This window comes from Dendrobates tinctorius, unplaced genomic scaffold, assembly GCF_039654945.1.
Source record: "Dendrobates tinctorius isolate UK_male_01 unplaced genomic scaffold, ASM3965494v1 ptg000071l, whole genome shotgun sequence".
Lineage (NCBI taxonomy): Eukaryota > Metazoa > Chordata > Amphibia > Anura > Dendrobatidae > Dendrobates > Dendrobates tinctorius.
The window spans coordinates 19,244,397-19,258,917 of NW_027361739.1; the positions used below are offsets into that span (position 1 = coordinate 19,244,397).

The 14,521-nt window shown below is 43.2% G+C and overlaps 2 protein-coding genes across 3 annotated transcripts in view; one reads left to right on the forward strand and one right to left on the reverse strand.

Moving 5' to 3' along the window:
* PHACTR3 (phosphatase and actin regulator 3) overlaps positions 1-5,956 on the forward strand; it is a 267,395-nt gene extending 261,439 nt beyond the window's left edge. For both annotated transcript variants that reach the window (XM_073582483.1, XM_073582485.1), the window contains exons 10-13: positions 2,204-2,265; positions 4,084-4,224; positions 4,482-4,558; positions 5,445-5,956. In XM_073582483.1, the coding sequence (XP_073438584.1) occupies positions 2,204-2,265; positions 4,084-4,224; positions 4,482-4,558; positions 5,445-5,460 (296 nt within the window). In that variant the 3' untranslated portion in view covers positions 5,461-5,956. The remainder of the gene's footprint in view (positions 1-2,203; positions 2,266-4,083; positions 4,225-4,481; positions 4,559-5,444) is intronic.
* Positions 5,957-7,218: 1,262 nt separating this feature from the next.
* Positions 7,219-14,521, reverse strand: part of LOC141096125 (synaptonemal complex protein 2-like) — a 244,255-nt gene continuing 236,952 nt past the window's right edge. The window contains exon 15 of the mRNA XM_073582529.1: positions 7,219-7,486. Within this exon, the coding sequence (XP_073438630.1) occupies positions 7,415-7,486 (72 nt within the window). The 3' untranslated portion in view covers positions 7,219-7,414. The remainder of the gene's footprint in view (positions 7,487-14,521) is intronic.

Below are 14,521 nucleotides of genomic sequence, written 5' to 3' on the forward strand. Positions count from 1 at the left end.
CTATAGTGCTGATGCACGACACAGGTTTTTTCCTAAGAAGGCTGCCTGTGGGTATTTGAGAGATTTTTTTTACTGTGATTCCAGGGGTTTCCCCTTGCTCACAATTCCTAAATATAGCATCCCCAGATTTTTTTGACGCAGTCCGCGTAACACTGACCTGAATCTTTATTTAGCTGACAGCTCTATAAATAGCAGTCTCGTTTACTACAATCCTACGGCAGCTAATGTATTCCACCCACCAGCACTGCAGCAAGAGCTATGTATAGCAGCAGAGCAGAGGCGTTGTGGAGGCTACTAATGCTGCTACAGGAGAGAGCGTGTCTCCCAGGAAAAGTCCTTTCTACAAAAGCAACAACACCCCTCTGCTTGAGTTCACAAAAAGGCCAGTCTTTTTTAGTTGTGGCCAAGCCAGTCCCTTGAATATATAATGCACTTACAGCTAGGTATTAATTAATATATATCAGGAAGCACGAGCATCACAGTCTGTTTCTATCATGGGGGGTTTTGCTGGTGTATTTGCTTCCTAGTCATTAGGAGTTAACGACACTGCATTTTCTCTGCTGAGATTTTATTACACAGTAGTGGGGGTTCTGTGCCAATTTCATAATCACTAATAGCTGCAGATGTATTTTTGCTGTATTTTTTTGGTGTAGATAAGACTCCCCAAAAATTACCAAAGCATAACTAAGCAGGAGAATCTTGTCCCTAGCTAATTAAAAAACAAGAAAAGGGAGCACACATGAGTAGGATCATTAGGACATAGAAAGTGTGCTGGTGAATTGAGCCAGCTGTCCACTAACCTTCTAGGGTTATGCACCCCTGCATAACCCCAGTGGTGAGTAAGGAAAGGAGAGCTAAGGTGCCTGGTGAAGAGTGGTCCAGTCCGTTTCAGACACAGCGATGGGACTCGCTGCCAGCGTCAGGTTCTTCTGAGTTGCACGCTGGGAGTCACGTGATGGTAGGTGCTGGAGACACGTGACCGCAGGTCCTGTGGCTGTAGTCGATGTTAAGGTCTTGTGACCGTCTTGCCTGAAGCAGCTCCTGCCGCGCACACTCAAGGAGGGAAATTTGAAGGGGAGAAGAAGACAGCGCAGTCATGTAATGAGTGCAGGAACAATGCGATGGTGCCACTTCCCCTACGCGTGTTTCGGTGACGTGCCTTCGTCAGGGGCATGCCACGGAAACACGCATGGGGAAGTGGCACCATCGCACGGTTTCTGTGCTCTTTACGAGACCACGCTGTCTTCTCCCCTTGTCCCTAGTTAAGGGAGAGTTCAGTCTTGTTTCTAGCTAAGCGCTACAATATGTTCGCACTGAGTTTTTAAAAAATCTTGCAAAAGATCCAATCCAAAATCTCCCTAAAAAGATGGTTCAGAAATGAAAAAAAAATCCAAAACTGCTTCAGAGAGAGAAAAAAATCTTCCAAAAAAGGAGCATTTCTTCAAGAGGTTTCCAATGGAAAAACTTGTGCTTTTTGGACACCTCAAAAAACTCAACATGAACAGAGCCTTAGGGTATGTGCACACGTTGCGGATTCGTGTGCGGATTTTTCCACGCGGAATCTGCAGAATCCGCAGGTCAAAACGCCTGCGGATGTAGTGTGGATTTCACCTGTGTTTTTACATCTGCAGATTCCTAGAATGGAATAGTTGTAAAAACGCTGCGTAATCCACACAAAGAACTGACATGCTGCGGAAAATAAACCGCTGCGTTTCCACGTGGAATTTTCTGCAGTATGTGCACAGCGGTTTTTGTTTTCCTTAGGCTAACATGCTACTGTACATCCCATGGAAAACTGCAAAATCCGCAGATGAATCCGCAACGTGTGCACATACCCTTAGACCACTATAAATCATTTCTATACAGCTGAGGTATAAAATTATCTTGCTCACAGAATTTCCCAGTCATTAGGGATGGACCCAATTACTGTAAAAAAAAACAAAGTTATCAATCCAGGGTTTATATGTACTACCGATTGAAGTTTTAGGTATACCAAGGTACAGTACAATTCTGTATGGGTCCAATTTTGGCTTCATAAAGGCTCCATGTCATATACTAAAATAAAGTGTCTCCCCTAGCCCTGAGCTCCGCTAATATTAGGACACTCCTGTTCTTGACACTCATCAGTTTACTATATTTCGAGTATATTTTGGTTCATGTTTCTGATGAGTCCAACTTATTATTAATCTCCTTCTCTTTACAGAAAGAAATGACCAGATAGAACAAGAGGAAAGAAGAGAAATCAAACAAAGGTTAACCAGAAAGGTGAGTGCTCCATTACTATGACGCTACAGTATATATAGACAGTGCTTGTATTCTAGCACCCATAGTCAGGTTTGTGTAAGGGAGGGGTGGGGAACCTTTTTTCTGCCGAGGGCCATTTGGAATTTTATAATAGCGTTCGGGGGCCGCATAAAATTATTAATAATGATGAGCGAGTACTCTCGTTGCTCAGGTTTTCCCAAGCATGCTCAGGTGTCCTCTGAGTATTTTGGCGTGCTCAGAGATTTAGTTTCTGTCGACGTATTTGCATGATTTGCAGCTGCTGGACAGGCTGAATAGATGTGGGGATTCCTTAACAAACAGGCATTCCTCACATGTATTCAGCACATATCCCCAATATGCAGCACATGTCCCCATTAGGCAGCACAGGTCCCCATTAGGCAGCACACGTCCCCATTAGGCAGCACAGGTCCCCATTAGGCAGCACATGTCCCCATTAGGCAGCACATGTCCCCATTAGGCAGCACACGTCCCCAATATGCAGCACACATCCCCAATAGGCAGCACAATTCCCCATTAGGCAGCACATACTGACCTGACACAGCAGCATCCGTGACCAGGATGATGAAGATGGCAGGCCGGGGTGACTAGGAAGGCAGGCCGCAGACCGCGCAGCTCACACTGGGTAGCGGCGAGCGGTTACTCGTCCTGGTTAGTATCAGTGCGCGGGGGCCGCTGGGGTCCGGCGGGGTGTGCTCAGTCCCCGTCAGTGCCTGCGGCTGCACGTATCAGTGCGCGGTATCCAGCGAGCGGGGCTAGGAAGCAGAGCAAGAGTCCTCCTCTGGCATCAAGGTACCAGATCGCGGCTCTGGAGCGGCTGCGGGCCGGATCAAAGGATATGGCGGGCCGTATATGACCCGCGGGCCAGACGTTCCCCACCCCTGGTATAAGGGGTTCTTGGATATACATTCACAAGACATGCATCTGCTGAGAAGCGTCTTCCTAAAAGTCGTACTGGCTTTAAGCTGCATCATTAGAAATAAATTGCTAATAAGCTGCTTTATTATTTTGCACCCAGGAACAGTAGGCTGTTAGCAATTAATGTCTAATGATGCAGCGGAAAGTTACTGTGACGTTACGGAAAACTCTTCTCGCTAAACGCACCTCAGAAGCATGCTACACTCGCACGTGATTGTGTTCACATGGGATCAACCTTACCATAGAACACCCAGTTCGAGAAGAGTGCCAACCACGCACATGGATGTACTTGCATTTTATGCTGCCAAACTGCTTGCCATCAGATTAAGGGCAGTTTTAAATGTCCTTGATAATCTGTCCAGATTGCAATGCGCATCTGAACCAAGCGTGACAGCCTCATAGAAATACATTAAGCTATGATGTTTGGGTCAGGACATGTGTGGCCATCCCAGACATTGCAATAAAACATCGGACCGATTATCATGGACATCTGAAACAGCCCTAAGATTTACTACACACCTTAAAACAATGTGAGGGTATGTGTTGGAAGGAAAAACCATGAGTACAATAACATGCTTTTTGAATTGCGTTTTTTTCCTAATAAAATGCTGAAAGAATTGACAAAGTGTCGATTTGGAAAAAACAAAAATCAAACAAAAAACACATTGATGGCTAAAATCCTCAAGGAAAATATAAGCATGAGATTTCAGAAATCCCATTGCTGGTACTGTAAACTTGAAAAACTCATAGCAAAAAACCCTTCTCAGTTATTGTTTACATGCACTTTACCTAGGAAATCCTAGCATTTGGTTTTAATGTAAACATCCCATGAGTCACATTAATAATATGCAATCTATATATTTTTTTATTTCTTCCTTACAGCTCAATCAACGTCCGACGGTCGATGAACTGAGGGAAAGAAAAATTCTGATACGATTTAGTGATTACGTGGAGGTGGCGAAAGCTCAGGATTATGATAGACGAGCAGACAAGCCCTGGACGAGATTATCAGCAGCAGACAAGGTACTACCACTTAATACTATTTGGGTATACTATGTCTAGGAGCAGCACTTGAGGAAGATTCATTACAAATAATGGTGGGCTAATTGCAATAGTCTGCAACTGTATGTCCTCAGTGATATACAGTTTAATATATATAGTCAACATCCTTAGGAGATCTTTGTGTAGAGCATTCAGCAGGGCTTAGGAATAGGATATTTGTGTGGTGCTGCCACCTTATTTATAATTCATTTACCAGTATTTGTATGTTGTTTTTGCAGGCTGCCATTCGTAAAGAACTTAATGAGTATAAAAGCAATGAGATGGAAGTACATGCCTCAAGCAAACACTTGACCAGGTACGTGTGCAAAATATACAAGAGTACAAGGGTGAAGCTGGAAATAATTGTATATGATTGAGTTGGCGTGAAATGTTTAGGACCCTAGACTTCAATATGGCCACATCCACTGTGACCAGGGGAAACCAACTGAAGTTGAATATGTTTAAACTTAATCGGTGAGCTTAATATGTCACCCTACATGAGGACAGAACATTGCTGCTACAGCTCTGTAATCTTGGTAGCCAAAATGATACAAAAAATGTCCCATTTGCCTACTAGCAGCACTGGAAGAATCCACAGTAAGGCTACGTTCACACGTTTTGTAAGCTCTGTGAAGGAGATAACCTTTGTGCTTCAAAAGCCATGTTCACATATTCAGTATTTGGTCAGTATTTTACTTCAGTATATGTAAGCCAAAATTAGAAGTGGAATAATCAAAAGGAAAAGTATAATAGAAACACGTCACCACTTCTGTATTTATCAACCCCTTCTAGTTTTGGCTTGCCAATACTGATAGAAAATACTGACCAAATACTGAATGTGGCCTTACACAGAGAGTCATGTGTTCACATGTATCATTCGGACGGGCTGTTTAAATGATGTGGTGGGGGCCATTTAATGGCATTCTTGGAGAACCCTTGTTAGCTCTATATGTGAAAGAGAGCAAGGAAATTGTATCTCTGCACATTTTGGCTTTACAAAAAAATGGTGTTTAATAAGCAGTAATGTCATCTGACAAACAAAACAGTAATTCATCAGCTGCCAGCTACAGTACAGATACATTTTTGATTTTACTTACATGAAATAGGAATGTTGTGCAATGTGTGTATATATAACTATATGATGTATATAATATAAGTGCTTTGCTTGTTTGAGATATTAAGTGTACGTTTTTCTTTTCCAGGTATCACAGACCGTAAACGCTTTCATGCTGGAAGTATGGTCTTACTTTGCAGTTACCACTGAACATGTTCCAAGAGGAGCAATGGCGTTCAGTTGTGAAGTTGGGCGCTTGGCGCTCAGCTATTTATGCAGAGAGTGGTTGTGGGCGATATGGAGGATGCAATGGCGATGAGTTCACCGTGCATATCTGGGGACTGATCAGCCCCTTACTGGGAGAGGATCAAGCTCAAGGATACAAACGCAAAACAAAGTGGGTGTCGCTGAAAGACACTGGAAGGAAACTTGTATGAGGCTGTATATTGCAGCGAGACGCTGTGCATGGCGACATCATTATGGACATGCTGCCAGCACATCATTCAGTATTACATTGACATGTCAGCCTATTCATACTTTCTTTGTAAAGTTCATGCCTCGGTGAGATATTTTCATGTTTTCTATTTCATTTCGCTTTTTTTTAAGATGTTACATTTTCCTGGTTAAGTTAATCTTATTAAAAAAAGAAGTTACTGAAAATGTGGATCTGAGTCTTAGTTTATACAGTTCGGGTAGAAGAGACAAAGCACATAATAAATATGATGTCATGTGTAATGTACATTGCTGGACAGTCCACAGAAGTGATGTTCCTATCAAAGGGAATTGTTTAATTTAGGACCCTGCCATGAAGTTATTTTCGTAGATGCTTCTAGACATCTATTTAAAATAAAACCCGTTATTTGAGGATAAATGGTCAATGTTGGGGTTGATTACTTTGGATATGTAAGGATCCGGCTTAAAATGAACCTAAAATGCAATAATTCTAAAGCGAAATTTGACAGCTGCTGGGGTGCACAGTAAGGAAAAACATCAGCGTCATCCATAGGAGATATGAAGGATCTGGTAGGAATATTGGAGATCATTGGCTTTACCACTTCATTATGATCAGCCACGTGCTTGGAGCCGATAGTGCTGGAACAGGAAACATGGCTAAATTCATCGTAGGATTAAACATTTGGCTTCAGTTCACCACATAGCTCAAGGTTATGTGCATTTTTGCATTAAAATGAAGCAATTTTGCAAATAGTCTTCATGAAATATAATTTTACCAAATTATATACACAGCTCCTATGCAAACCTAGGTGTATTCATGGTTCCCGACTACAAACCATGTATAGTCTCACTCTGCAGTCACATTAAAGGCCCTTTTACATTTAGCGATGCACCAGCGATCCGACCAGCGATCCGACCCGGTCAGGATCGCTGGTGCATCGCTAAATGATCGCTAGTGAGCTGCCAAACAGGCAGATCTCACAGCGATGCAGCAGCAACGCAGCGCACGATACTCACCTTTCACACACAGCGATCCTGGCGTCCTCCCGCCCGCGTCCACTCGTCGTCACAGCAGGAAGTCTCAGCAGGAAGCAGACGACGAGAAATGGAGCCGGACATTCTCGCGCGATCAGCGATGGACAGCGGGGGAGCCGGTCGTTGGTAAGTATCACACATAGCGATATCGCTAGCAATATCGCTATAACGTCACAAAACCAGTGACGTTTTAGCGATATTGCTAGCGATATCGCTTAGTGTAAAACCCCCTTAAGGCTCTTTTACACAGGTTGAAAATCCAAAAGGCGATAAGCGAATGGTCTTAAGGCTCATTTCCTATTATTCGCCTGTGTAAACATAGCGACCATCATCCAACAATTGAGCAAAACATTAGATCACTGTAATTCTTTTATCTTTCATTAACCAGTATAAGCCCATATCATATCAAAAGAATCTTGAAGACAAGCAATGCACTAATCCTTAAGTAAATCTTTAATGTACATGTACCTTTCAGTAAACAGTAAAATAATCTCTTGATGGGGTGAGTAAAAAGCACATGCAAATTCTGTGCAACAGTATGAACCAACAATATAATTAAAAGAACAAGGTAAAATGGCAGAACCAGTACACATTTTCCATACTAAACAACAACAGATACATAGAAACAAACTAGAATAGACTAGGGCCGGACATGAACAGAGACTGAAGTCCTCTCCGGACGCTGAGAAGCTCGTCTTCTTGCTGGAGAAAAAAGACAAGGAGACAAAAAAACAGGTCATGTTATTAAAGGATAGTAATGTTACAATGCTAGACCAATATGCATATTGTCTCTTCAGAGAGGAAGAGGACTAGAACGCTAGTCCCACCTACAGTGGGGAAAATAATTTGACACACTGCTGACTCTGCAAGTTTTCCCATATACAAAGAATGGAGAGGTCTGTAATTTTTATTGTAGGTACACTTCAACCGTGAGACCGATCTAAAAATAAAAACCAGAAAATAACATTGTATGATTTTTAAATAAATTGCATTTTATTGCATGAAATAAGTATTTGATCACCTACCAACCAGAATGAATTATGGCTCTCACAGGCCTGTTAGTTTTTTGTTAAGAAGCCCTCCTACTCTGCACTCATTACCTGTATTAACTGCATCTGTTTTAACTCGTTACCTGTACACACACTCAATTAATTACACTCCAACCTCTTCATCATGATCAAGACCAAAAGGCACCAGGGACAAAATTGTAGACAAGCGGAAGGCTGGGATGGGCTACAGGACAATAAGCATGCAGCTTGGTGAGAAGGAACCAACTGTTTGCAGAATTATCAGAAAACGGTAGAAACGCAAAATGACTTTCAATCTTCCTCGGTCTGAGGCTCCATACGGGATCTCGCCTAGTTGGGCAAGTATGGTTATGGAAAAGATCAGAAATCAGCCTAGAACTACATGGGAGGATGAGGTCAATGACCTGAAGAGAGCTGGGACCGCATACTAAAACATTACCATTAGTAACACACTACGCCATCATGAATTAAAATACTGCAGTGCCCCCCTGCTCAAGCCAGCACGTGTCCAGGTCCGTTTGAAGTTCGCCAATGACCATCTGGATGATCCAGAGGAAGCACGGGAGAAGGTCATGTGGTCAGAGACCAAAACAGAACTTTTTGGTATCAACTCCACTCGACGTGTTTGGAGGAAAATGAAGGCGGAATACAACCCCAAGAACACCGTCCCAACCCGGAAGCATGGTGGGAGAAACATCATACTTTGGGAATGCTTTTCTGCAAAGGGGACAGGACTACACCGTATTGAAGGGAAAATGGATTGGGTCATATATCACAAGATTTTGGCCAACAACGTCCTTCCCTTAGTAAGAGCATTGAAATTGGGCCGTGGCTGGGTCTTCCAGCATGAAAATGACCTGAAACACACAACCAGGGCAACAAGGGAGTAGTTCCGTAAGAAGCATTTCAAGGTCCTGGAGTGGCCTAGCCAGTCTGCGGACCAGAACCCAACTGAAAATCTTTGGAGGGAGCTGAAACTCAATGCTGCCCAGTGACAGTCAAGAAACTTGAAAGATCTGGAGAAAATCTGTATGAAGGCGTGGGTCAAAATCCCTGCTGCAGTGTGTGCAAATTTGGCCAAGAACTAAAGGAAAAGTCTGACCTCTTTAATTGCAAGCAAATGCTTGCTTCATGCAATAAATTACAAATTAGTTATGTAAAAATCATACAATGTGATTTTCTGGATTTTTTTTAGATTTTGTCTCTCAGTTGGTGTACCTATGATAAAAATTTCAGACCTCTCTCTATTCTTTGAAGGTGGGAAAACTTGAAAAATCGTCAGTGTTTCAAATACTTATTTTCCCCACCGTATTGGAAGTAACAATCCTAAAAGTGAATATCGACCCATTAATGAACCTTATCACATGACCTAGGATAAAAGTCAAATCAGAATGTCAATTTGAAGGCATTGTGTGTCAGCGTACTGTCCATTGCCAGTGTCAAGTGTGAGATCTGCTGGTTTAGTTATGTGGGGCGACTGACCGGGATCCAAAGGGTAACGTTTCTCCTTGTGGAGAGTGACATGCCAAGCATGGCTAGACCAACTACACCAGGACTTTCAGCCGGAATGAGAAGGGCTGGTAATTTCGTATTTTTCTAACAATTTGACATGCAAAACTACAACTCCCAATATGCCTGTCATTTGTGTGAGCCATAGAGCTTTAAATAGAGATGAGCATTCTAGAAAAATGAACCATATGTGGAGTCGCTAACAGATTGCGTCAATATTGGATACTGCAGATGGTCCTATGTCATCCTACTGTTATGTGATACACACTAACAAGCTGAACGACGTCTTTCTCTATGAGCTCCTGATTAATGTGTAACTCGTTTCACTTAATAAGATATTTTTAGTTTTAGGATTAAAATAACAGATTTCCTGAAAATATGAGCCTTCAAGTTATCCAATTTTATATAATAGTTAGCCATTTTTGGTATAAGTTATCTTGGTTTCCTACATATGAATAAGATGAGGGGTCAAATAAAGACATACTGTAGTTACCCAGATTTTGACAGATCTTGAATGCAGCATTCACAAACTGCAGATTACTGAATGCCAAGCTGCACAATATTTACATAATGACACTGAAAATTTCTGTTTAAGCATAACTTCTGCATTTTTTTTCTTCATCACTGGAGTGGTGCTTTAAACTTAGTTCCCTGTCCCTGGTTATATACTCACCCTCCGGCATCTTCTTGTGAGCGTAGCGTCTGACTGGCCGGAACTCAGAAGATAAATCACAAGCTCTCAATGCAAGTCTATGAGATCCTGAACGAGGCTCCATGAAATACTGGAGCAGCCAGCAAGTCACAAACTGCAGGAAATGGACCGGGGCGGCAGCGAAAACAGATGAAAATGTTGAAAGGGGAGTATCAGACAGGGGGGGCAGGGAGCTTGGATTTTAAGCAACACACCAGTAGTGAAATAACCCCCCCTCTCCCCCTGCTGGAGTAGTGTATTAAAGCATACTGTATGATAAACAAAGTTTAGGCAACTGGCCCTGCTATGACCAATTCACACCTCTGTGATTCACGCACATGTTCTGCCAACGGACAGAATATGTGCCCATTACAATCTAAGGAGCTGTTCATATGTCTTTTTTTGGACTGATAGTAGGCAAAACAAGAACTGACTCATCCATTTTTTATTTCATTTCTGGATCAAACTCTACCATTCAAATTAATGGGCCTGTGATAAAAAAAAAAAAAACACAGAACATGTGCTTTCCATTTTTTTTATACTGCTTAATGGGTAGTAAATTTGTATACCGTATTTTATGGTGTATAAGATGACCCCCCAACTTTTCCAGTTAAAATAGTAAATCTTAATAGTCGGGGGATCTTCTTATACGATTGTGTCATCTTATATGCCGGGTGCGGAGAAATCTTCATATGGCGGGGGAGTGGTCCCGGTGAAGGGAGGCTGTAAATGGAGTTATCATCCCCCTTTTACCTCATTGGTGGCAGCGGTGCTGCGGGTCTCTGTGCTGTGGGGATTGGCGGCTCCTCCATCTGTAGTGTGGCGGCTCTGTGCTGGGGGTCGGCGGTGGTGGCTCCTCTTTGTCCAGCGTGAGGGCGCTGTGCTGGGGGGCGGCTGCGGCGGTTCTCTGTCCAGCGTCGGGGCTCCGGCATTTCCCCATAGTCTGGAGGCCCAGGCAGCTCCATTGCTGCGATGCGGTGGCCTCCGGGAAAATGGCCGCCGGAGCCAGCGCGAGCTCAGATTCAGATCTCGTCTCCCGAGATCTCCGGACGAGATCTGAATCTGAGCTTGCGCGGGCTCCGGCGGCCATTTTCCCGGAGGCCACCCCATCGCAGCAATGGAGCTGCCTGGGCCTCCAGACTATGGGGAAATGCAGGAGGAGCACCGACGCTGGACAGAGAGCAGCCGCCCCCCAGCACAGCACCCCCACGCTGGACAAACCGTAGCCGCCGCCGCCGACCCCCAGGACAGAGCCGCAACACTGCTGAAGGAGGAGCTGCCGCACCGCTGCCACCAATGAGGTAAAAGGGGATGATAACACCACCTACACCCTCCCTTCTTCATCGGGACCACTCCCCCGCCATATGCAATTGGCGTATAAGACGACCCCCGACTTTTAAGCAGATTTTCAGGGGTTAAAAAGTCATCTTATAGACCGGAAAAATCGGTACTTGAAAAACATGCTACACTGATTGACACGCAGACCAAAAAAAAAAAGTATGAAAATTGTATCCTCAACACTGATGAAAAACAGTCATAAAAATGGCAATTGAATGAGACCAAAGATGTAATTCAGACATACGTATAATTTCAATATAGTCTTCCGAAGAACAAAACAAAAGCTACTTGGTGCCCCCTAAAGGTATCGTGTGTATATGACATACAGAATTTTCAGAATTGGGAAAAGCAGAAAGACTGATGTGGGTGGTTGACATAATGAATGCCATGTTTTTAGTATTTACAATAAAAGCAGACATTGCTTGAGGACTGGTGGATATTTCCAATGTATAAGGTCGGAGTCACACTGGCGAGAAATACGGAAGAGTGCTATGCGAGAAAAAGTCGCATTGTGCTTGTCCCAATGTTAATCTATGGGGCAGCTCCCATCATTCGATTTTTTCTCGCCCGTATTATACGTGCGGAGGAAATCGCAGCATACTGCGAATTGTACTGTATTACGCTTGAGACTCGTCAATGAAAGTCTATGGGTGCGAAAAAAAAACAGATTACACACGGACCATACGTGTGACTTGCGAGAAATACGCACCGGTGTCCTTTAGAAAAGCCACTTCAGTGCGCGATACTGTAAAATCACACTGACAGGTTAATAAAGAATAGATAGAATACATATATACACATAGTATAGGTATATATACACTACCATTCAAAAGTTTAGGGTCACTTAGAAATTTCCTTCTTTTTGAAAGAAAAGCACTGTTTTTTCTAATGAAGCTAACATTAAATGATTCAGAAATACACTTTATACATTGCTAGGCTAGTTTCACATTAGCGTTTTTCAGCGCTGCGCTTCGTGCGCAATAGAAACGCGTACACAAAAAAAAGCATCAAGCGTTTTGCATGTGTTTGCGTTTTTTAGGCGCATGCGTTTTAACCAGTTTGTAGCCATGTTAACTCTTAAAACGCATGCGATTTCAAACGCAGGCGTGCCCATATCCATGCGCACGCCTGCGTTCCCATAGACTGCAATGTGTTATTTTTGCGCATTCCGTGCACATGCGGTTCTTTGACAGCGTTGGACGGACTAAAAAATGCAACAGGTTGCGTCGGACGCGCCTAGGCACACACTCCAAAAAAACGCATGCGCACGAAAATGCATATGTGCGCGTGCAAACGCTAGATCATGGGCTCGCCATGTTAAACATAGGGGCTCATGGACGCGCACGATGCGCTGCACTAAAAAACGCTAATGTGAAACCAGCCTTAATGTGGTAAATGACTATTCTAGTTGCAAACGTCTGGTTTATAATGCAATATGTTCATAGATGTATAGAGGCCCATTTCCAACAACCATCACTCCAATGTTCCTATGGTACTTTGTGTTTGCCAACTGTGTAAGAAAGCTAATGGATGGTTAGAATACCCTGGAAAAACCTTGTGCAAGTATGTTAGTACAGCTGAAAACAGTTTTGCTGATTAGAGAAGCTATAAACCTGACCTTCCTTAGAGCTAGTTGAGAATTTGGAGCATTACATTTGTTGGTTCCATTAAACTCTCAAAATGGCCAGAAAAAAAGAACTTTCATGTGAAACTCGACAGTCTATTCTTGTTCTTAGAAATGAAGGTTATTCCATGCGAGAAATTGCCAAGAAACTGAAGATTTCCTACAATGGTGTGTACTACTCCCTTCAGAGGAAAGCACAAACAGGCTCTAAACAGAGTAGAAAGAGAAGTGGGAGGCCCCGCTGCACAACTGAGCAACAAGACAAGTACATTAGAGTCTGCAGTTTGAGAAATCGACGCCTCACAGGTCCTCAACTGGCAGCTTCATTAAATAGTACACGCAAAACGCCAGTGTCAACGTCTGCAGTGAAGAGGTGACTCCGGGATGCTTGCCTTCAGAGCAGAGTGGCAAAGAAAAAGCCATATCTGAGACTGGCTAATAAAAGGAAAAGTTTAATATGGGCAAAAGAACACAGACATTGGACAGAGGAAGATTGGAAAAAATTGTTATGGACAGACAAATTCAAGTTTGAGGTGTTTGTATCACACAGAAGAATATTTGTGAGACGCAGAACAACTGAAAAGCTGCTGGAAGAGTGCCTGATGCCATCTATCAGGCATGGTAAAGGTAATCTGATGGTCTGGGGTTGCCTTGGTGCAGGTAAAGTGGGAGATTTGTTCAAGGTAAAAGGGATTTTGAATAAGGAAGGCTATCACTCCATTTTGCATTGCCATGCCATACCCTGTGGACAGCGTTTGATTGGAGCCAATTTCATCCTACAACAGGACAATGACCCAAAGCACACCTCCAAATTATGCAAGAACTATTTAGGGAAGAAGCAAGCAGCTGGTATTCTATCTGTAATGGAGCAGCCAGCACAGTCACTAGATCTCAACCCCATTGAGCTGTTGTGGGAGCAGCTTGACTGTATGGTACGCAAAAAGTGCCCATCAAGCCAAACTAACTTGTGGGAGGGGCATCTGGACGCAAGGGGTGAAATTTCTCCAGATTACCTCAGCAAATTAACTGCTAGAATGCCAAAGGTCTGCAATGCTGTAATTGCTAGAAAGGGAGCATTCTTTGACCAAAGCAAAGTTTGAAGGAGAAAATTATTATTTCAAATAAAAATCTTTTTTTCGAACCTTGTCAATGTCTGGACTAGATTTTAAATTCATTTGGCAACTCACTTGATTAATAAAAGTATGAGTTTTCATGGAAAACACAAAATTGTCTGGGTGACCCCAAAATTTTGAATGGTTGTGTGTGTGTATATATATACAGTATATATATATATAATATATATTTCAGGGAGATATATATACCGTATTTTCCGCTTTGTAATACGCACTTTTTTTCCCCCAAACTTGGGGGGAAAATGGGGGTGCGTCTTAAAAAAAGAGGATATACATTACCGGGTGTAGGCCGCAGGGGTGTCCGACTGTCCGTCGGCGCTGTGGGTGTCTCCGGGTGCCCAGCCGTGTTTCCACGTGCCCAGCGGTGTCTCCGGTTCCAATCCCGGGGCTCTGGCGACATTTTGCGACAGGCCA